The sequence below is a fragment of the Taudactylus pleione genome, unplaced genomic scaffold (genome assembly GCF_031769625.1).
Source record: "Taudactylus pleione unplaced genomic scaffold, aTauple2 ptg000185l, whole genome shotgun sequence".
Taxonomy (NCBI): Eukaryota; Metazoa; Chordata; class Amphibia; order Anura; family Myobatrachidae; genus Taudactylus; species Taudactylus pleione.
The window spans coordinates 1344330-1368778 of record NW_028284587.1 but is presented as its reverse complement, the minus strand read 5'-3'; the positions used below and the strand labels follow the sequence as shown (position 1 = coordinate 1368778).

Sequence of the window (24449 nt, the reverse complement as noted above, 5' to 3'; positions counted from 1 at the left end):
TCAAATTAAATCTGAAAGTCTGCAGTTAAAGCACATCTTGTTTGTTTCATTTCAAAACTATTGTGGTGGTGAATAGAGGCCAAAATCTGAAAATTCTGTCAATGTCCCTATATTTATGGACCTGACTGTATATGCCATCCCAGACTTCTCCAGTGCTTCTATCACAATATATATATATATATATATATATATATATATATTGTGGCTATTTGTATCTGCCCACATTCCTGTGGGATCAGCTCACTCCAGGGGAGGCTGGAGGGGAAACTGTGCATTCTGCATCACCAGTGGAGGTGTGGTATTCCAGGTTTTCACATTTACACAGGCCCAGCTGGAATAATCACTGGAGCACAGGAAGGGTTTAAAACTCTTGCACACCTGATGCTCCTTGCTCCTGATGCTGGACAAGCTGGCCAGGCGATAGGCCGGGGGTGGTGGTTAGCATTAGGGTGCCAGGACCTGGCAGGTCCACAGATATTGTAACTGCTGACTATTAAGCACAAGGAGTGCTGGGACATTTACTTTTATGTTTAATTGCTTATTTTCTGTTATGTGCCTGGGTATATCCAGGCATTTGCTCACATATGCTAAGGTGCAGTGTTTGATGCCATTAAAAACACACTGCTTCACCAAGTACCTGCCTGTATGGAGTCCTCATTTCTATACCCCATGTTAAATTTGGTGGCCTGTATGGGGAACTACACTCCTGTCTTGCAGCACAATCACTAGATGCCTACGGCAAAGCAAACGATCTGACAAAGGCAAAATGTTCGGTATACGTAAGTATGGTTGGTAAATCTGAAAAACCATAGTTATAATAAGGACATTGTGTAACCTGCTTTGCACTGGAAAAAAAAGCTGTTTCTGTGTATTCTGAGGAAAAGAAAAAGTGACTTTCATTTTGTTTTTACTAAGATGCTTAAGACATACTGTATAACAAATGCTGATTAGTGTGTTTACCAGCTAGTGTTCATGCTGTCTAATTAAGTTCACCTATTGACTGAACAAGAACAGAGCTCACATACTTAATTAAGCATTGCAGTGCTGAAAGAGAAAAAACTGTTTTTTTTCTGTGTTCTGTTTAACCCCTGCATTGCTGAAGAAATGTGTTAAACTTGAATAACAATTGCTTTGCTGAAAGAAAGTGATATTTTTATTTGTGTAAACTGGCTTGTTATCTAAAAGCACCTACATACACCTCTCACTATAAAAATAGAAGAAGTTTGTCGTACAGCATCGGCCGGGAGCTCAACATAGAAACGAGGACACATTGTCCTGGAAGTTTGAGAAAGCTGAGTGGAGTCGACCATCGCAAAAGAAGATGTGTGCTTCCCCAAGCTTGGATAAGTGAAAGGGGGGATGTGTGGTGAAAGGGGTTGTCTCTCACCTGAACTGCCCACATTCCACAGCAATGTAACCTGTGCGTTCTGCATTAGCAGTGGAGGTGTGGAATTCCAGGTTTTCACATGTACACAGACCCAGCTGGAATACTCACTGGAGCACAGGAAGGGTTTAAAACTCTCGCACACCTGATGCTCCTTGCTCCTGATGCCGGGCAAGCTGGCCAGGTGATAGGCTGGGGTTGGTGGTTAGCATTAGGGTGCCAGGACCTGGAAGGTCCACAGATATTGTAACTGCTGACTGTTAATCACAAGGAATGTTGGGACATTTACTTTTATGTTTATTTGCTTATTTTCTGTTATGTGCCTGGGTGTATCCAGGCCTATGCTCACGTATGCTAAGGTGTAGTGTTTGCTGCCATTAAAAAGACACTGCTTCACCGAGTAACTGCCTGTCTGGAGTCCTGAATTCTATACCTCGTGATATATATATATATATGTGTGTGTGTGTGTGTACTTGGCCAATAAAGCCACACCCACTGCTAACAGGTGCTTGAAGTCAAGTATGCAGCCTTGCAATCTCACTAGAAAGGATGAAGGGGTGTCGATGTTGAACATGATGAAAACTGAGGCAAGATGTGTGCATGTGTTGGGGGGAGGGGGGGTTTTTGCCAGATTTTATATAGTCAGTCACAGTTCTATCACATGGCCCTAGTTCAGGTGGATTACATTTAATAGCACTGTGACTGTCAATCAGTGCTACACCACCTTCCCCTTTCTAGGCTTGCTTCCAGAGGCAGGACACCTCTGGTACAGGCAGCTCCCAAATCCAGAGCACAGATCTACTGACAAACAATCCATACAATCTCCATGGGCAAACATTAACCATAGAATGGGTTAATGTTGGGGAGCTCTGTAACTGCCAACATGGCACTGACATTATCAGTGGTATAATGTGGGCAGGGCACCTGGCGCACTAGCTTCGGGTGCTGCGAGAGGTCCGGGGCACTGAGAAGCCGGCACTACTAGGTTGACACACTGGTAAGTTTTGTTTGAATGTTTTATCTGTATTTTACCCAGCAGGCTCTGTTGTATTTTATGGTAATATAATCCTAACTGGGTTGTATATATATTTTTAGATATTATTTATGCAGTATAATTTATTTGTATGCGGTTATGCATATTTTTAAATTAACGGAACATTACACATTTTTATATTCTTTAATTTTAGGCACACGGAGGAGTATTTGTATTTGGTTTATGGCTGACTTCTGGAACTGTGCTCTGAATTGAGTCTGCCCTAGGTGCTATTGTATTATTGTGTACTATGAGATTGCCGGCATTATTTGGTATTAGCAGAGCCACAAATTATTTTCTGAGTGCTTAAGATGTTTGAGTAGGGAGATTGCTTGGCTGTGAGCGGTATCTGAAGAATCTGTTAGCAATGGGTGTGGCAGAAATGGGCAAAAATAAAATAAAATAATAAGGTGTTTAATTATCACACATACAAATATATTCCCATGCCAGTTTGTTTTGTACCTTTTTTTAAATTATTGGTCTCATCTCATAATAGCAAATCCGAAGTTTTTACTACATTGAGTATGTAATTAGGTGTTGCCACTAAATCTAATTACACAAGCCGCTAAAGAAGCGTTATTGGGGTGGTGCACTGATGAGACCTAGTCATTTTAACATTTATTATAAAATTATATAACTTTTATTTGTATGTATTAAATGATCCCCAATCTTTATAATAGCGAAATATTATAACTATAGTAAAGAAGAGTGCAAAAAGTAAAGAAGAGTGTATTATCAAATTGAAACCTTGCGGCCACTCATAATATATACATAGTACAATATTATAAGTTCTTATGATCTTACAATTTTTATTGTTTCCAATGTGATGGTATGTAGGATCCTAAACGTTAGTGGAAATATCTGCTCAGTAATATTAACGCATTGAGGTTAGAGTAAGGTTAGATCAGTACCGCGCATGTGTTTGGTCTTCTACTGCGTCACCTCTCGCGGTTCACGTTTGGGGACGGGGATGGCCTCAGTTACGGAAAATGGGGGCTCCTCTCCCGTTTTCTGGGAGTGCCGCTACCGAGCTGCGAGAGGCAATCGGAATGACCTCACTGTTACGTAGGTTGCCGATGGCCTCGCAGAAGAGCAGATGCAGCGTCTTAGGACGTACACTCGGATCTGCAATGCTGTCGTGCGCATTATCTTATTTTTTGTACCGTATTGCACAGATGCTTCCCTGCGACTGAGCAATACCGTACAACTCAAAATCAGGTTCCACTGTTCACAAACAATTGTTACGATTAACAGTCTAATTATCCGTTAGCTATACTAACGACTGAAGTGGGCAGCAGGGAGGTTGGAATCACGTCAGCATAGGCCTATCCCGTACTGTGAAATACAGTGAATATCAGTTTTAAACAGCTAAACAGCTAGGGATGGGACCACCAAAATGACATGTAGTACCACACCCCCACACACACACTGGCGTGTGTAAATAGCAGGGACCGGGATGATGAGAACGCCGGTCAGGCCCCCCGCGCACATCTGGGACTCTCCCGGAGGGTGTCTTTGTAAAGTTGGAAAATATGACCTACACTTGAATAAAAGTCTATTATTGTATTTATTTTCATCATATTACCTGGATAACCCCAACTGTTTTATATGCATATTCTGGATGCTTAGCTCTTGTTGTTCCTAAAAATGTGTCAGGGTTCTATGCCAGCTTTATAAAAGCCTGAGTTTTATAACCTAGGTTCTGTACCTGATATATAATTATGACCGTTACATATATGCATATAGGGCTGTTTTACTATTAATTCTCCCATTTGTGTTTTGTTTGGGGAGCAGCCCAAGAGACTGAAATATGGAAACTAATGAAATAATTCCAGCGTGTTTAAAACAAACAGAAGTGGTTTTACTATGCTTATGTCATTCTGTGCAAAGGTCGTATAATCGTGTACACCTCCCCCAGGCTGTCCTGGGATGTTCACCTGTTACTGATCTTCCTGCTGAGATCGGAGGAGCGTGCAGACAGGTGAGCCAGCACACAGGTGTGATCGGAGCAGTGTGGAGGCAGCACACAGGTGAGATTGGAGGAGTGTGCAGACAGCACACAGGTGTGATCGGAGCAGTGTGGAGGCAGCACACAGGTGGGATTGGAGGAGTGTGCAGACCATACACAGGTGAGATTGGAATAGTGCGGACACCATACACAGGTGAGATTGGAATAGTGTGCAGACCATACACAGGTGAGATTGGAATAGTGCGGACACCATACACAGGTGAGATTGGAATAGTGCGGACACCATACACAGGTGAGATTGGAAGAGTGTGCAGACCATACACAGGTGAGATTGGAATAGTGCGGACACCATACACAGGTGAGATTGGAATAGTGCGGACACCATACACAGGTGAGATTGGAATAGTGCGGACACCATACACAGGTGAGATTGGAATAGTGCGGACACCATACACAGGTGAGATTGGAATAGTGCGGACACCATACACAGGTGAGATTGGAAGAGTGCGGACACCATACACAGGTGAGATTGGAATAGTGCGGACACCATACACAGGTGAGATTGGAAGAGTGTGGAGACTATACATAGGTGAGATGGGAAGAGTGTGGACACCATACACAGGTGAGATTGTAATAGTGTGGAGACCATGCACAGGTGAGATTGTAATAGTGTGGACACCATACACAGGTGTGATCGGGGGATTTTGCAGACAGCACACAGGTGAGATTGTAATAGTGTGGACACCATACACAGGTGTGATCGGGGGAGTGTGCAGACAGCACACAGGTGAGATTGGAGGCGTGTAAAGTGCAGACAAATTATATGTAGTGTGACAGCCTGTGCTTCTTGTAGTCCACATTACTAATAGAACTGTAGAGTGGATATATTGTAAAACACATGAAAATATGAACCTGAAGGACTTTCCAACAAGCGTGTAATGTGTTGTATGACAGCATAGGGCACAGCCCCCATCCAGGTGGCACACTGTGCAAATAGACTTGTACACTATCCATGGAGGAAAACACCTGTTCCAGCCTCGCTGATAATGACGCCCTATGACTTTACCAGGCTCTCAGGAGAGGAAGTGTGACCACAGATTGTGGATAAATAGGCATTAACTCATGCAGCTGGGGGTAACTTATTCCGCCACTCATAGTACGTCATGGACGTACCCCCACATTCTATGCTGTCTTATAAAAGATGATCATAGGTTTTAGGCAGGGGGCAAGGCTGGCAGGACATGTTTTACATCACCCAGGCAGCTTGGACAATGGATGTTATTTATTAACAACACAAATGTGCAGGTGGTCATTCCGTTCTGCAGCAGCTCACAGGCTGTGAGTCCTGGAGGATCATTGTAGTGCAAATGTCTCCCAGTTTGCTGGGGCACTAGGCACGGAAACCTATAAAGAGCGAGAGAATTGGTGCGCTCATTAGCATAGTAATAAGCAGTAAATGTCTGTGTGCTGTCTATGTGTATCGTGTATGGTATGTATGGGCAGGTTCTCCTCCCAGTCACTTTGTAGAGTCTAGTAGAGTAGAGGTGAACAGTACAGACCTTATCTGTGATCAGCTGTTGCTATCATTATCTACGATCTCTTACTTTGCACCCCGGTTTAGCTGTGGGTGCAGCACTGTATGTGGATGTACAGTATGTTAGAATCGTCTTTCTGTTGTGTTTGTTAAATTGCTACAGACAAGTTTTGCAGAATCAGATTAAGAGGCTTGAAAAACAGGATTGTGTCACTTAAAGCATATGTGAAACAAATGATTTCAGGCTGAAATGGCTCTCAGTGACCTATTTATATAACTGACTCATGTATTGGATACTTAAAGGCATTTCCATTGCCACTTGTAGCCTATGCAGGCCAGCAACAGTGGGGGGACTAGGGGCACAGCTAACTGGACCCCGAGATTCTAGGGGACCCCGGAGGGACCCACAGACAAACCAAGCTGTAACAGCGGCCTGCGGTGCTGGTGCAGTGATCAGCAAGGTGCCAGCATGTATGCACCCCGTACATTCCTGATCACTGCAGCAGTGCAAGCACCAGTTCGGGGTCTGTCCGGGAAGCCGTTGAAACCTTATTGAACCGGAGGTGCCATGGACCTGGCAGCTACAGAAATGATTATTAGGAGGCAGCAATCCCAGCTGTGGCTGGCTGCAAGAAAATTGCTGCTATAGATCATTTCAAATTCTGCAGTGTCATGTGACTACCATGGCAACCACAGGAACGTGACATACATGGCCTGATTAAGAGGATGCGTGGCTATGACTTTTGTCGCAGCGGCGTTAATATGCTAATGCTAGTTTCAGCCTCCCCCTTATGTACTAGTGTGTGCCGGACTATGCAAGTCCCAAGATGCCCACTTTCATGGGCCGTGAACAATTGCATGGTGGTTCTGAACAGTCCACCACTGGTGCACCATTGCGTCTATATCGACCCTTGCACTAGCCCCTGAAATTCCTCTGAACGTGGCCCCTGCGGCCATGCATCAAATAACTCAGCCGCGTTCACTGACTCATCCCGACACTCCCATAACACGCCTATGAGGCATCCCTTTTTTTGCGCTCACTGCAGGTCACCTCCCAGGAACGTCCATGGCCTCCGCACAAAACAGTGATCTCTGCGTACACTCAGGGGAACCCATGCGCCAGGCCCGGCTCTAGGGGTGTTCGACCTGAGCGGTCGCACAGGGGCACCACCCATAGAGGGCGCACTCCTCCCCAACATCCCGATTTCAGCGGGACATTACTGTCCCGCTGTTCCACCCATGGGCCGAAGCGGCCCCTCGGATGGTTAATCGGGAGGTTGGGGATCCCCACCGCCGAAACTGTGCGGCAGTGCCGGACTCTGAATGGATGCTGCGCGCATGCACGCGGCATCCATTCTGTGACGGGAAAGTGTTGCGGCAGCCCAGCTAGAGAGGGTCCCCCTAGCCTGACGTTATGTGGAGGCGGACACGCCTCCTAATAACATCACATAGGAGGTGCGAAGATAGGGCGCTTTGGAGGGGGCCGGCACAGGGTGCTCCGAACCCTGGAGGCGGCACTTCCATGCGCCATAGGGGTTTTTAGGGCTTTTTGTGCAATTGCGCATGAGCAAATAATCGCTCAACTGCACTATCACAGACCTTGCATCCACCTGTGATTTAAAATCATCCACCGCCTCATTCACCACATGACTGGCAGCCATGTTTTTGTACCCAGCAGAGATATTTTGAATAAGAGATTATTTTTTTATTAGAAAACATATATATTTAACTTTGTATTTAAATTTAAAAAAAAAAACCTTTGTTGGATTGCTGCATTAATGTAAATGTGATTTTGTTTTCCTGTGAGAAGGCAGGAACTGATTTTCTATAACAAATTATATACAGGAACGGAGTTGTCTTAAAAACTGCAGGAGTTGAACAAGTAATGGGTGGAAACATAAATAAGGATTTAACATTTAAACTCTTTAGTAACATAGGTGTTCAATACAGTATTACATAAAGATCCCTGACAGACGTTATACAGAAGAGTCTCATAGACCAATATATTTACAACTTAATTTAGTTTTTTTTTTTGTTTTGTCTTTTTCAATTGAGAATGTTCTTTGACAGCGTCCTGGTGACTCTCCAGTAATGATTAAATAATGATTGCGTGTAACAAGTAGAAGCATGTAGCCCGTGTCCTCTGGGGACTCCCAACTTCTCCTGGGTGAGTTTGAGCCAGGAGAAGTGCATTTCTCACGAAATGGGAAGCAGAAACCACGAGAGACACTTAATTGTCTCTACAGCACTGCTGTCATTAATTACACTACTGTCTCCACATCTTAATTCCAGGTAATCCTATGTAATTGCAGCATGACATTGTGAATCGTGATGCAGTAATGAAATGACAGCAGAGGGTTTGACCGATCCCTGCACCATAAATGGAGTCACATGTCTTGTCTGTATGCTTGGAAAAGCAAAGTCGCTCTACCTAGCTAGCGGTGTAACCAAGGGCTGGCCACTTTTTAGTACACTACAAACAATGCACTTTCCATACATCTGGACAGTATTCATGGACACCCCTCTCCATCACAGTTACTGTCCTGGGTTAGGAGGCTTTAATGTCTGGCGTTCCTGCACGTTAGTGTTACATATATATTTATGCACAGTCTGAGGCTGAGAACGTAATGTAAAAATAACAATTTCAAAATGTATGTATTTAAATAAAATTTATATTTTACAGTACCTTGCCCTGGTGGTCCAGTCTGCAGGAATCAGATTGCTGTTGTGGTGGTGGGTGCCCCTCATCTCTGGTAGTTCTGTGTGTAGGTGTCACTGGAGCGACACCTGAACAAAGCCAGTAGCATGTAGTTGCCAAAGTGGCTTGCAACTGTGTCTCCTGGGGGTATATTTACTAATGGTCGATTTTTTTTAATTTTTAGGTGATTTTTATGCCAATTTTAATCGACTCAAAATCGACTGTTTAAATCACTGGCCAAATATCTCATTTATTAAAATTTAATTTAAAAATCGAATGCGGTGTGGATCGATCTTCAAGCGTGAAAAATGATCGTTTTTGGAATGTGCACTACAAAAATCGACAAACATTTCCTTATGTACAGTACTTCTATTGGGCAAAACTAGAGATGTGCGGTGCGGTTCTCCAGAAATTCGAATCCACCCGAATCTCGATTGAATCCGAACAGATCTGAGTCGCGGTTCTAATCTCTTGAGTAAATCCAAATAAATCCGAGTCGCGGTTCTGATCTTCTGGTGGTTCGGAATTCAGATTTTAAATCCAAATTTTGGGTTCTGGCTTGCAAATATTACATGATTTTAGCTGTTTTAAAAAACTTTTTCTTTTTAATTTTTTTTTTTTTAAATACAGATCTGAAACCAAAACACCTGAGGGTGGTTTTGCAAAAGCAAATCACGAAGATGAATCCAAAAACAAAACATTGAGGTCAGCGCACATCTCTAGGCAAAACATACCACATTATAAAAAGGCTGGCGAGCACCCAAGCAAATTTTAAAAGGATGTTTTTGTGGAGAGAGAGGAGGGAGGAGTGTGTAACAGGAGAGTGAGGATTTCATACAAGTGCTTACAAAAGTGATGTCTGAGAGTTTTGGCCTATCAATTTCTGCATTGAAATTTTCATTTTGAAGTTTGTCTTAATTTTTTGTCTTGTCTAATTTTTTCAATTAGTCTTTGTCAGTGTTTCTGTGTGTGTGCCTGGGGAGTGTGGGCCTGATTCAGAGCCGCTCGCTCTGAATCAGGGCCAGGATTTATTTATTTTTGGATCGGCCTCTTGGCCACTCGCATAGCTGTGGGTGACCACCCATAGCTATAGCAAACGGCCATGATGATGGTCGCGATGGTCAAGACCATCGCGACCATCGGGCTTGCGACGAGACCATTGTGGTAGGGTCTCGTGGCCGCAAGCCCCAGAGATATTTCGGCTCTAACAGAGCTGGAATCTCTCCACTGACATCACTCGTGATGTCAGTGGGGCCGCCCCCAAACGGCAGGCGTTCTCATGGGAACGCCTCCGTTTGGGCAGCCACCCCCCGGCCTGCCCACCAAAGGGGGCGAGCTGTCACTCAACATCAACAGCTCGCCCCCTTTGGTGCAAGACACAGAGCGACGGATTGCCCATCGTTAGCCGGGTCTCACGCACGCGCACGACGGAGCCGGCTCCGTCGTGCGCATGCGCTGTGGGCCACCATCGACCCGGTTGCGAGCGCTCAGCGCTCGCGACCGGGTCTGAATCAGGCCCTGTGTGTGTGTGTTTAAGTTTTGTGTTAGTTTTTAAGTGTAGTTTGTGAGACAGATCTAGTTGATGAGGATAGTGTGATGGAGGAGGCTTAGGGCCAGGGGCGAGATGCACTAAATAGAAAGTGCGATAAAAACACCCGTTTCAGGGGTTTTTATCTCATTTTCCATATGCACTATTGGGTGGCCGCCGTGGCTCCGACACGGAGGGTAATGCCAGCTTTTGCTGGCATTACCCTATAGAAGCTTATGGGCTTCAACTGCATAGCGCTGGTATGAGGGATCCAATCAGATCCCCCCCCCAGCATGCCCTGCAGCCGCCGCTTCACTATGCCAATGCCCTAAAGGACACCCGGGTCATAAATCTGGAAGTTCAGGGCGCAGCGCTGATCGCAAAGGACAGCTCTTATCGGAAGAGATGTCCTTTCCTGTACTGATCGCATATGTTAGTGTATATGCGATCAGTACGAATGTGATGTCTGGAGGTATGCACCGCACTATGTTAGTGCATCCCGCTCCAGGACTCTTATTCGGTGAATGAGCCTCACCTTGGCAAAACTAAATGTGACCGCAATGTCAGGTTTAACTTTGAGAAGAATTGTGCATTGATCAACTCCTTGTTGTCTAACTTTGAGGAGTTATTTGGTCGCTGTGCCCAACGCACATCTGCAAGAAGAAAGTGGCCTTTTGGCAGGCAGCAGTTGTTGCAGTGAATTCTATGGGGCATTTAAAATGCGACAAGCGCCAATGTGTGAAGCGTTTTTCAGACATCAGACGCAAATGTTTTGTAGATGGTTGATTTTGCCTTTAATAAATTCCCAATTTGCAAATCACACAAGAAATCACTTAGAAATACACCAAAAAGTCAAAAACGACCTCTAGTAAATTTAAACCTGAATGAACACTAAGGGGTAAATGTACTAAGAATCAAGTCTGGGAGAGTTTGCGTTTTTTTTCTACTCTATTAGCTTCACCTAAACTCGGGTGATTTGCAACTCCTGAGATTCTCAAATTTACAAAGAAGGGAGTTTAGCTGAGAGTGAGATGGCCGATGGTGAAGCAGAACGAAATTTCTCTGCCGAGTAGCAGGTTTTGCAAGAGATGACTCACTCGAGATTGCAGTGTCTTCTCTCTGCAAAACTCTCCCGAGCAAGCAGCCTGCACATATCAGTGAGATATGTGTAAGCTGCTTGTGTTGTATGTGTAAAAAAATTGGTTAAACGTATAAAACAAAAAATGACATAGGGCCCCCCCCCCCCCCCTCCTTAAAGCTTAACTAGCCCCGGACTTGCCAGCCTGTCCTGGTTTCTAAAAATTACAGGGAACAAAATGTGTAGGGTTCCACCGTAATTTAGAAACCAACTCCAGGCTGCAGGGCCAGTCCTGGTTTTAAATATAAGGGTGATAAAATTGCGTAGGGTCCCTCCAATGTTTAAAACCAGCACCAGACCCAAAACGACCGGGCTGTAATGCCACAGCCCGGAGACCCTTTCACCGGGGCTCTGGGGCCAAAGCATTGTCAGCCCAAGCAGGTCAGGCCAAGCTGGGGATCTCAGGGGAGGTGGGGACCCCCCCAAGAAGGGGTCCCCCCTTCGAAACCCCAGGCTTGGACTGAAGCCCGGGGCTCTTCCCCGCACCCCTGGAGCGTTGGGTATGGGGGTAATAAAGTGGGGAAATATAAGTAAACTATTGTATTTTACAGTGGGACTACATGTGCCAGCATGCCTGCCCTTTGGCCAGCAGACGGGTGGCACTTGTACCCCCACTGTAAAAGAAATAGTTAAAGAGACACACCACACCGTGATTAGTAAAGCTTTTTACATACACCTACCCATTCACACATACCTATACCAGATGTTTCTGTCCCCTTCTCCAGTAGAATCCTTAATGACTGGCCCTGCAACCACCCACAGCTATAGCGAGCGTCCATGATGATGGTCGCGATGGTCTTGACTTACGACGGAGACCCTGCGGTAGGGTCTCGCTGCCGCAAGCCCTGGAGTGATTTTGGCTCTAGTGATGTCAGTGGGGCCGGCTTGAGACAGTAGGCATTCCCATGGGAATGCCTCCATCTGGCAGGCACACCCCCAGCACGACCACCAAAGGGGGCGTGCTGTCAATCAACATCGACAGCACACCCCCTTTGGTGCGAGACCCGGAGTGATGGTGAGCCGGTCGCTCGCCGGGTCTCGCGCATGCGCACAACGGAGCTCCCTCCGTCGTGCGCATGCACAGTGGGGAACATCGACCCACTCGCGAGAGGGTCTGAATGACCCCCAGAGACCCCTCAGCCCTTTAAATGATGCATTTTCTTTCTAGCAATGTCTGAATTTGGGGTTTCCTTCTTCTTGAGTAATATTTAGTCTCTTTCTAATGGGAATTCATATGTTTCTTTGTGTAAAGAATGAGGGGATTGCCATTGTCCTTAATACAGTGGGGTACCCTGATGACAATACTGTTAGAGGAAGCATAAAGAAACTTAAGTGGCAGCCTATGTTAGCTGGTAAGGGGCTATAAAATGTAAACTATGAGTGATATCAGTGGCGAAGCTTTAAGCTTGGAAGTATGTGCTGCTTCTATCATAGCTGCTACCTGTTCTTTTCAGTGGTAAAGGTTTTATATCTCTCTGATGAACTAGGTTATTGTAGACTGTAAGCTCTCATTGTGCCCTCTGTCTCATGTCTGCAACTCCCTCGTCATCCTAGTACGTGTGACTTCTTTGTAACTAAGAAGAGTTCTGTGGTGCATTATATAGACGATGATGATTGTACTGCTTCTATTAAGACTACTCCTTCTGTACCCTTCTTAGTCTGCTCAAGTACCATTAGCGTTCCTATATGCCGATTACCCTTTGTCGGTGAGTAGGGAAGCTACTGGAAAGTCACTAATGTCTTCCCATCAGCACTGTTACTTATTGAGTTGAATAAAACCTTTGTCTGATCATATGTATTGAAAGTTAGTGATGTAACCTTTTCTGTATAACACACACTACCGGCTCAGGTCTGTGTCTTCTTATCAAAAGGACCTTTTATTAGCTATTTCCTTTTGTTTCCAGATACATAAATGGCAAACTTCAAAGGTCATGCCCTGCCCGGCAGCTTCTTCCTGGTCTTTGGCTTGTGGTGGTCCGTGAAATACCCCCTCAAATACTTACACAGCAGAGGGAAAGGGAACTGCCGGACCAGCAAATGTTACCAGTGCCTGGATCTTATTGAAGGAATAATGAAAGTTTTCTTCACTGTTGTGGGTAAGAGCTTTAAAATTACAGCCCGACTGCATGTCTGTACATAGTGGGTGAACTCACCGTTCTGTTGGAAAGATTTGGGAACACATTCACAGTGCCAAATAGTTCACTATGCTTTTCATCTATAGGTCATAGTCGACAGAGCCGTAACTAGACTTTTTGGTGCCCTGTGCCAGAAAGAGCATTGGCGCCCCCCTAATTTTTCAAAGGGACATAATGCACCCAAAAAAGGGCCATGGCTTCATGGGGAAGGGCCGGGGAAGAGATAGGAGAGGCCAGGAGATGCTGGGGATGAAATAAGAGGAAGCTACAAGCAAGAATAATAAACAGAAATTTGACAGGCCCAAACAGTACCCCCTGACCTGTGGTGCCCTGTGCGATGGCACCGGCCGCATTACCCTAGCTACGGCCCTGATAGTCGACTCGACTGATCCTTAGTAATCCATACTAATACCACGGCAACAATGAGTTTGATTTACGATACAAAGTTCTGGAAGACTGACCACATCTTTGTAGATGAGTTGTGGTATAGAATAACATTGACACTTCTTCTGCAGGCATGTTGGTGGAGCAGTTTGTCCCAGATGGTCCTCACATGCATCTCATCAACCAGGACCACAGCTGGGTAAAGCTTATGAATTGGCAGCATACAACGATGTACTTCTTCTATGGCCTCTCCGGAGTGGTAGACATCCTGACGTATTTTCCTCTGAAGATTCCAAAGGGAATGGACCGCATGTCCTTGGCTTTGGCCGTTTTCATTGAAGGTGAGGGGACTTTGCTTCCTTTGTGTTACTTACTGTTAATCGATTAGGTCATTTTATGGAGTCCCCAGCACAGTCCTAGAAAAGTGCTGGTCTCTACCCCTGTTTGCATTGGACCTCAGGTTAACGTTTGCCTCTTCTCTCTTCCACAGGTCTCCTCTTCTATTACCATGTCCACAATCGACCACCTCTTGACCAGCATATTCATTCCTTGCTTCTCATAGCTGTGTTTGGAGGGTCTTTTAGTATTATGATTGAAGTGTTTCTGAAGAACAACATTGTCCTTGAATTGTTTCGTACCAGTTTAAGCATCCTCCAAGGATCTTGGTTCTGGCAGGTAGGTATCAACTTGAACTTATATCTGCCTTTCATGTACTGCATCCCTCCTCACATCCCGCAAAGCCTGCACTTTCATGTTACTTCTGATTGCGTTCTTAACAATACCCATAGGGGGAAATGTATCAAGTCTCAGAGAGATATATAGTGGAGAAGTTGCGTAAAGCATCCAATTAGCTTCTAACTGTCAATTATCTAGCACAGTCGTTCAAATGATAGGTGCTAATTGGTTGCTTTAGGCAATGACTCCAATGTTTTTCTCTCTCTAAGGCTTGATACATCTCCCCTTTAATTCATTAACAGCTGTGATGTAGCAGCTATATGGCCAGCAGGTGAGTGGGGGCTGCAGCTGCGACACTTCATGCGTAGACGCTATGGCAAATGCGCTGTGTTGTGTATTTTACTACCGCATACAAACAAATATATTAGGTACTTTGGCGCTCAGGGACGATTTCAATTAGAAGCGAAAAGTTGCGATCGATGAAAAGCGTTCACCGATGTGATGCTTTCGCGCATCCCAGCGTATCGCGCTATTCAATTCCCGGACGTTTTCGCAGGTGCGAAAACTCCTTAGGCAGAAACAGGTGAAAAGTTTTTACCACCCCAGAGGCAGGTGAAAAGAAAATGCGGGGAGTGGGGCCTGATACAGGCCCGCTAGCTATCTGTGTACGCTCGCTGGATGCGTACGCAAATTTGTCAAAGTGACGCCACGGGAAGCGTTTGCTCGCCAAGGCATAAGCATGCCCACCATGTCTTAGCGAGCGGCCACTTTATGTATGCGTACGCCCAATCGCATAGGCAGAGCTGCCCACCAGCACCACGTCATCATCTCCAGGAAGTGTATTAAAACATTGGTACATCGAGCACCATCGGATGTGAACGCAGTGCTTGCGTAGCTTTACCCTACTGCAAGCATTGCGATGAAATCAGTGTAAAAAAAGGCAAGTGATGTGTACTATGACGCTGTCTGTTAATTAGGCACACGTCTAAAACGGCGTTGAAACACTCTAGCACGCCTGTGTTCACATCTCCAACCCCCCGTTATTAGTGTCCTGCCCCTGTTACCACCCACAAACGGCCTCTCCTGTCACTCATTGCACTGGCATGTCTTTGCAGGGCAAGCGAGCGGTATGCGATCAAAGTGAGTAGTTCGCGCACGCGCAGTACGAAGCGCGCATGCAGAACATCCGGCCGCTTGCGAGCGCACGCATATAGCGAATGGGTCTGAATCAGGCCTTTGGTTCAGAACCCTTTGGGCACCACCCCATAATGACTGATGACAATTAGCTTAATTCCCACTAATACTGACATGTCTTTTTTGGGGTGAAAAATTAAAAAGTACTTATGGTGCATACACACGGTTAGATATAGACACAAAAATATACTAGTACCTATTTTAATGTACCCCCCAATTTACATCCAACTTTTTTTTTTTATATTGCTTTATATCATTTTTCAACACTTATGCAAATATGCATATAACAGCCATTTGCCTCAATTTAAGAACACAAAATACTAGTATTAGGGCTATTAATACACTTCTATACTATGTTGATTTCCAGGGACAGTTAGGGTTTACTTTGGGGTACAGAGTGATTTCCCCAAAGTATGCTGTACTTTTCGCTGGTTTAACCAGTCGCAGTTTTCGCACATATGCGTTTTCACCCATTTTGCAATTGAATAGGGGGCTAAAAGCAGGAGCGCGCATTGTGAAAGTGCACGAAAAGTTTGCTGCAAAACTGGCCAATGAGGCGAAACGATCGCATAGGCGAATGCTTTTCATCCATTGCTACTTTTAGCTCCTAATTGAATTTGGCCCTCAGTGTGAAATACTCAAATTCATTATTGCTTTCTTTTAGATCGGGTTTGTGCTGTTTCCACTTGGAGGAGCCCCAGAATGGGACCAGAACAATCATGAAAATATCATGTTTATCACCATGTGTTTCTGCTGGCATTATGCTGTTGCCTTGTTGATTATCTGTATCAATTATTGCTTGGTTTACTGGTAAGTGATTTCGTAGGGATCGGTTTCTGTTACAGTTCCATATTCTTGTGTTCTACAAAAATATATTCTCTCCAATCGAAAGAGAACTGGATACTATGGAGTAGTCTGCATCCTGTTCTTGCTTTATGCAAATGTCAGTGTTTGGTACTAAATTTTCCTTGTCCACAACGTAATTATACATATACAGTCTGGAAGAAGTCCAGCTATGGGTGCGATATTTACACCTGCAAAAATCATTTAGGTGCTGCAGGGGTGGGGAGGGGGGGTGTAAGATGTAGTATTGTGAGAAGGGGGAGGGTGCAGCTAGTCTAACTTGCAGTGTAAAAATAGGATCTGCAGCATAAATGCACAGGGAGTATTAACTCTGCATATAACGGAAAAAGGGTTTGCATTTGTTCCCCTTGCAATGCCACATCCTTAACTTTGCTGCAAATTCTGCGCGCATTTTTCCATGCTCGCTTGGGCGCATTAAATGACACATTTGCAATGTTTTCTTTTTTTTCAGCTGTGTACGGAGAAATAAGGGGCTGGCAGGAGATGTGAATATTGGGATCAAGAAGATAAATTCTCACAACGCAGAGTCCCAGACCGCTCTCCTTGCTGCCTCTGATGAGGAATAAATGGGGACTTGCAGACTGTTCATAAGATTAATGACCACAAATTAGGAGGATCCGCTGCCCAGCTATTTATTCAGACTGCATCCTCTGGCTGACATCGGCCACATGAAGACCTCCGAAGTGGAAACAAGGACAATCTACACACAAGTTCTATGAACCTAATGTATGTGGACATTGCCCTAATTTGGCTTGTTGCAAAAGGCATTGTTTTAATCAGCTCACTGTTTTACTGAAGACTTTTTACTCTGTTATTTTTGAGCATGGAAGGAACAATTTATTATAGAAGACGTGAATTCTACATTTTGATGTCAGTGTTCAGAGTTTTCATTCTGTATTCTCTGCTGACATCGATGGGCATTTGCTGAACATACAGTAAATACATACATAGGGGCTGATGCAGCAAAATGGGTATTAATGAATAATGAACATATTTTTCATACATATGCAGCATTATGAGCTTAGTGTATGACAAGTCAGCAGCAGCGCATATTTGCCGTTTGATAGATTACGCCTCTTACCAGTTAACTGATTTGTTTATTTTACCAAAAACCGCTCAGCACTCGTCGTGTTGTTGTTTTTTTTTTAAATCTACAAAAGTTTGAAATATATTTTTATAAATATATTTACTTTTTTTTTTTAAACATACATAGGGCGTGTTTGCGTAATCGCAGTTGCGAGCATTAGTGAATCAGGCCCTCTGTTCTTAAATCTGAATCGGGCCCTATGTTTGTTTTACTGTGAAATTCAACTCTACCAATATTGATTCCTATAAGTACTCCTATAGTAGAAGATCCTATGTGATAGTCAATGGATTGTAGATGCATGTCACTGGAACTTTGTCCTGGAAGTGTTTCGCAGAACAGGTGCTTAGTGGTCGTACTACAGAATATCTGTTTGATATTGTTATTCAACTTTGAAAGAATAATTTGATACATTTAGATGTTTAGTTGCCGACTGGCGTGAATTTATCATTCAAACTTCTCAGCACTATAAATCATCTAGAATATACAACGAGAAACCCCCCACTGGAAAAAGATCCACAGCATTATTACCCCCCAAACCCTGGAGGTAATAGATCCTGTGGAAGAGCCCCCAACCTCACCCCCTATGACAATGGGCCCCCACTATTTAGTGTCCCACCCTCTCCTCCCCATTTCACTGGGCATTTTTTTTTTAACTATATCCCCCCCACTCCCAATTCATCCCAAAGGTTCTCAATGGGGTTCAGATCTGGACTCTGGCCAGTCCATCTGAGTTACCAAATTTTCTATATGCTGGACTGGCAATTTTCTATATGCCAGTCCAGCGTCACCATGGAAACATGACAGGTGGCATTGTCATACAGGTAAAATCATTAGTCGTTTCCGTAGAAATGGCACAATGTACGGAGCACAGAGTTATTGAGAACATCTCATTTTATACCTTCACGAACACGTCTGCTGCAGGAGCGCACCATTTCGCTTGCGCGGGGGTGTCCAATCACTATTGTCTACATAGGGGCATATTCAGTTGGGGGCGAGAAAAGCAAAAATTCCGCACCTGCGAGGTTTTCCTGCAGATGCTGGATTTTTGCTATTCAATTAGGTGCAGATTTTTTCTTTTTTTGTGCTCCCAGAGCTTTTCATTCTCGCACCTCCAGAGCAAGTGTGATTTTTTTCTAAAATCGTTAAGTTTAGGCAAAATCATGCTCTGGGACCCCAGCAGCACCCTCCCTGTGGACTAATTAAGCAATTGGAAGTTTCCAAGTAGCTTAATTAGTCCATAATTACTTACCTTCTGCAGCGCTGTCTTCTGCATCTAGCGTCGGAAGACGGGTCCTCTGCTGCAGGATGAGTATGTCAGTGTGTGTGACCCCCCCAGTGTCTATGTACCCCCTGGAATGGGCACTAGGAGAACTACATCTCCCAGCAACCCCCTCTTCAGTGAGAAGATAGAGGGGAGGCCACCAGGAGCCGCGGAGACCCCCATGGCAGGTAATTGCAGAATTATTATTATTTTTTTTACGCTGCGCAGGGTTTTTTTTAAATTTGATACCGCGGTTATGGGGAGCACACAAACCCGCGGTAATACAAAATTGGGCGCAAGGTTTTTTCCAAGCTAATCCTCGCCCCAAATTGAATATGCCCCATAGTGTATTAAAACATTTTATATCTGAAGCATTTAGAAATTAAATGTCAACAATTCCACATATATTAGTACCAACCCAGTTTACGCAAACAGTGACGAGTCTGTATAATCCCAGTAAGCACCACTTACTTACTCGTGCGCATAAACACAGCAGCCTTTGCCTGGTTACAAAAATAAAACCCCCACAATGTATTGAAACAATACAACAAAAACAAAAATGCTGTATAGATTTGTTGAGTGCCATTACCTCTTTTTTGCCTTTGTTATAGTGATTAGTCTTTGTTATAGTGATAAGTGTGCAAATCATCGGCCACAGATGGAATCCACTCAGAAGTCTAATCATGGCCCTACTGGTTCTCTTCTGTTGGTGATATATGGCTGGATCACAGTTCTGGATCCCTATGATATGAATATCAAATATCCACTGGTATTGTAGCAGTTCTTATTCTCATCCTTGTAAGGGGTGTGGTATATTTTGCCGTCACCGAGAATCTCAACATGCAGCTTATGAAGAGTGATGACATGTCGATAGGATTAGAAAGTCGACAAAAAGTTCCTGGTGGTCCAGCAGTGACTTACCTTGTTCAGTTGGCCCGGCGGCTCCAGCGGTGTCGTCATGACTTCCGACTGATCATGCAGTGGTTTCAACAGAGAATAGAGACCCTCACTCTCCCCCTAGTGCCTAACCCTCCCCCCCCACCCCAACAGAATCTCGACATTTCACATCTCCAGACGGTGAGCACGGCGACATGTTCCGTGACAACATTACAGCAATGTTACCATCATAACTGTTGACATTGTGGTGTTGACATATTGAATGTTGACATGGCAACTGCGTCCCCTTGTAAGCACTAAAACAGATGATAAACAAGGAAGGACATGCGCTCCTTATTGAGAAAACATGAACAAAAATTGATAAGTAAAGGAATAGTACCATAGTACCATACAGGGATGAATATTTTCCCAAAGTTCCGTAACTGCAATCATAAATTACGTGTGACGTCCAGGAGCAGAGCAATCTGTACCGGGTGAAGTCTGATCCGAAATGCGTTGGCTCGTCGTCTGGAGATCGAATTGTATGTGGAGAAGCTGTTCCCGGAGGAGTTCCTGGAGATGTTCGGGTTACCGGCCGGTTGAATACTTCCACTGTCTGCCATATTTGTTATACTTGCGGTGGTTATAACCGCATGCTCTGGCACGCACGCTGTCTTCAGATTTTGTGCGGATTGCAATAAATCTATTTGATGCACGATGTGGCGCTCCCTGCCTGTGCTTTTATTTTAGATTTATTCCCGACTGGATTCAGGTATGCTTATCGGGGAAAACGCCGGCTATTTACAAAGACTGGCCCGTACTTTGGAATTAAACTTGTCCTGTTCTGTAAAGGGAACAGACTTTTTTAAGCAATCGGAGAAGACAATGTTTATCTCTTGGGACACTGGTATATCTGATTTAGTGCACTGACTTTTCTGTGTGTGTGTATATATATGTATATATATACGGACCCCCCCCCCCAATAAAATTCCTGCTATTGCCCCTGCTGACTGTTTCCGTGTGTCCTGTATCTGCAGCGTGGAGATGGAGATCCCGGCCACTCAGTGCTCCACCCATTATGCAGTTCAAGAATAACCACATTGATACAGAAAGACCTTGGATGAGGAATACTTTGCTAATAATGGATTTTATTTCATGAAATTGGAACTTAGGTAATAGTACTATACAGGGATGAATAATTTCCCAATCAATTTAGTTAGTTTTCTCAATAAGGAGCACATGTCCTCTGTTTATTACAGTATATACCTTTTTAGTATTGGGTGATACTATTGTTGCTCTTTGACAAATCATTTGGGTCACATATACACTGACTGCCTGTCGATTGTTGCTCTTGGACAAAACTTTTTTTTAAACTAAAACAGATGATTCATAGTCCTAAAGACAAATATGTAACATCCACGCTCAAAAACAGGGGTACAGCTAGATTAAAAAAATGGTGATCACCCACCATACAAATAGAATACACAACAGCATATCACTTCCTCCTCTTGGTGTGCAACAGTTCTGCCCTTTGCCCTAGTCTTTGGGTGAGCCTTAAAATCCAGCACAGAGATTGGCGGATGCACCCTTGTACCAACCCCCCCAGGAACCAGGAAATGGGCTTACTAAATTAGCGTTGCTGTATAAGGACATTCAGGAGACCACCCAGCACACCCTTATAAAGACAGAAAGGTCGAAACGCGTTGGTGGAGAAGGTAAAGGTACTACAGTCCCCAGGGTCTGGTGAAGGAGTCCACAACTTCAAAGAGGAGTTGACATATCCGGGCACTACCATTCTACCCTCATGCTTGATTATGTGCCTTTGCTAAAGGCCTATTGTGGTAGGAAGTAACTTTTTACCTATGGTGGCTTGTTTTAATGCTAGATGTGAAGTATGAATAAATTCTGTACGTTTTTACACTATGAGAAGCTAGCTTTGATTTCTTGGAGTTATGCTCTGACATCTGTAATTGTGAAGAGCAGTGAAAAAGTGAGGAGTATTCATGAAAGATCCCAAGAGGAATCTCAAGGAGACTATTGCAACTTTTTGGTGTTAATAATTCCAATTTACTTTCAGAGACTGCAGTCTACTGACTTAATACATTCTCCTAATTGAGTGCGGGGTTTGTTGTTGTATAATCTAGATGATCTATAGTGCTGATAAGTTTGAATGATAAATTCATGGCAGCCGGCAACTAAACTTGTAAATATATCAAACTTTCAACAATTTACTAAAATTTGTCAAATGCTGTTTCTACTGATTTGGCCAAATAGATCTGGAACAATAGAGGTCCTTCATGTTATCGCTATATGCAAGCGGGTCCAAATTGTGATTTAACCATTTAATAGGGAGAACCAGGGGCGGATTGGCTCTAGACCTCACAGGGAGTTTTCCCAGTGGGCTGGACAGTTTAGGGGCCACTGTAAACAATTTATTTTTCAGAATTTTTAATTTTATTTTATAATATGTGACCCAACCTACCCAATGAGAGTAGGCCCTATCATATTAATGGCTGAAACCGACATGATTTTTTTCATGGTGGCTGACCCCTCCCCAGGGACCAGCCACCTATGGCTGTGCTTCGGAGATCACTCTATCGGTGTTAGGTACTGGAACGTAGGGATGTGAAGTGAGCAGCACGGGCAGCGTCTCAAAGCCAGGGTCACACATATACACTGGCTACCTGTTGATCTATTCTGTGGATGCTGGAATTGGCGGCTGCTGCCCCTCCCGGTCACTGCAGCAGAGGTCACCCATCACTTCCACACCCTCCCTGCAGACCCCTGGAGATCATCTTCTCTTTCATCACCGGGCATAAGTTAGCCAGCAGTGGACACTAAGCAATGCCTGTCGCTGGATGAATTCCAGAGTGTGCATGCACCTTTGGGGCTGCTGTCTGGGGCGCTTCTGGGAGTTTACCCACCTGGTTGTCTGTGAGGGCTGCAGCATCTTTCATTGCATTGTATTACAGGTCCCTGGAAGTTCGCCAGGGTATATAGCCAGGCAGACTGGAAGTATGGTAGGGTATAGGCTGGCAGTTTGTGTGTTACCCTCTCTGCCCTTACAGGACCTGGTCAAACTTTAAAGATCTGGAGCTAGGTGCCCTCTACTCCTGGTAATCCAACTCATGTTGTGTCTGCAAACGTGTGAATAAGTTGTCACTCTTGTTGTAAGTGTAGCTGGGGACAGCCCCATGGGTACTCACTGCTAAAGGTGTACCTACACTGGGGCCAGCCCCCTGAACACTCACTGCTGAGGGGGTAACTACACTAGGGTTAAGCCCCTGTACACTCACTGCTGAGGGTATGGGTGGATTGGCCATAGCTTCTCCAGTAATTCCCAGTGTACTGTTTTGTGTTTTTATTTTGTATATACCAGGGGCGTCTTAAGAGAGGAGGGGGCCCGTGTGCACTCACCGTGCGGGGCCCCCTCCTCTCTCCCCGGTGGCCGGCAGCTAACTGACGCGGTTGGCCAGCCACCGGAGCATTAGTAGACTCCGGGCACTAGAGTGTGCCCGGAGTTTACTGCGCATGTGCAGAACGCCAGAAAAATGGCGGCGGTGGCCATTTTCCGGTGTTCTGAGCAGCGCAGACACCCGACGCGGGACATCAGACAGGTGGGTTTAAACTAATATGGGTGCAGGGTGTGCGGTGTGGGGCCCCCCTGCACCCATTATAAATACGCCATTGGTATATACTGTAAATAATATTTTTACATTACCCAGTGGTGTAACTTCCCTATGTGCAGCCATAGGCTACATAACACAGTCTGCACTTACTGCGTACTGTGCAGATGTCTCTGCCCCCTAGCTGAAATTCCACCACTTGTCCTGCCCCCTTTGAAGAATAAGCAGCCCTGCTTCTCCTAACCATGGCTGACAGGCAGGGTTGCATTAAGGGCTACATGGGCCTGGGGATATAAATGTACAATGGCTTATATTGCGAAGGGGAGAATCTGTGACCAGTGCTGTGTGGGTGTGGCCAGTGCTGTGTGGGTGTGGCCACCCCCCACAATCTCAGCCCCACTGTCTCCCTAAATACATAAAAAGAGAATTTTGAGAAAAAAAATAGAAATACCATTTTAATAGTTAAGATTTATGGGGCTGTATTTAATTAGCAGCGAAAATTTATGTTTTCCTCGCCAAAAAAACGGCAACAGGCGAAATACAACGTGAGAAAAATTTTCTTCATCCCAGACCAGGCGAAAAAAAATGCAAAATCCCTATTTTTGGCTAAAAATGTGGGGATTTTTTTCAGAACCCTTTGGACATCCCCCTAATGATAAATGACCGGATAAAAAAATCATAAGCTGCGTACTTTGGCAAAAAACGACAGGATACATAATTTGGTATTCTCGTAGTCTGCAGAATACTAACTTTATCTAGTGGCAGGTTAGGAGAGAACATACCTCTATATAATAACTAATTAAACCAAAATATTGGCAAACTTTGACTAAACTATAGGAAACAATTACTTAAAATACTGTTGTAGACTAGAATAACTACGCACACCTATACAGCAGGACGGATTGGTTGTAGGCTTCACTGGTAGATGTATTAAATTTGCTTTGTTCAACATGCAACAGTAATTGAGCAACAAGGGTCACTCAAGTATGGTGATCTCCCATGCTGGTCTACCCACAGGCTGTTGGACACAGGCTATGGCCAGAGAGCTGTTCCATGAGTTTGT

General features: G+C 44.6%; 1 protein-coding gene across 7 annotated transcripts; it reads left to right on the top strand.

Moving 5' to 3' along the window:
• Window positions 1–1942: 1942 nt before the first annotated feature.
• TMEM45B (transmembrane protein 45B) lies at window positions 1943–21683 on the top strand. Of its 7 annotated transcripts, none has more exons than XM_088476253.1 (7): window positions 1943–1971; window positions 4336–4398; window positions 13189–13380; window positions 13935–14144; window positions 14294–14478; window positions 16337–16482; window positions 16988–21683. In XM_088476253.1, exons 3-7 carry the CDS (start codon window positions 13197–13199, stop codon window positions 17100–17102), a joined length of 840 nt encoding a protein of 279 aa, XP_088332379.1. In that variant the 5' UTR covers window positions 1943–1971; window positions 4336–4398; window positions 13189–13196; the 3' UTR covers window positions 17103–21683. The 7 variants fall into 7 exon arrangements, with proteins under 7 accessions (XP_088332379.1, XP_088332377.1, XP_088332380.1 ...); XM_088476251.1 differs by having other exon boundaries at window positions 1944–1971; window positions 4336–4447; XM_088476254.1 differs by lacking the exon at window positions 1943–1971 and adding an exon at window positions 2303–2381.
• Window positions 21684–24449: the final 2766 nt, after the last annotated feature.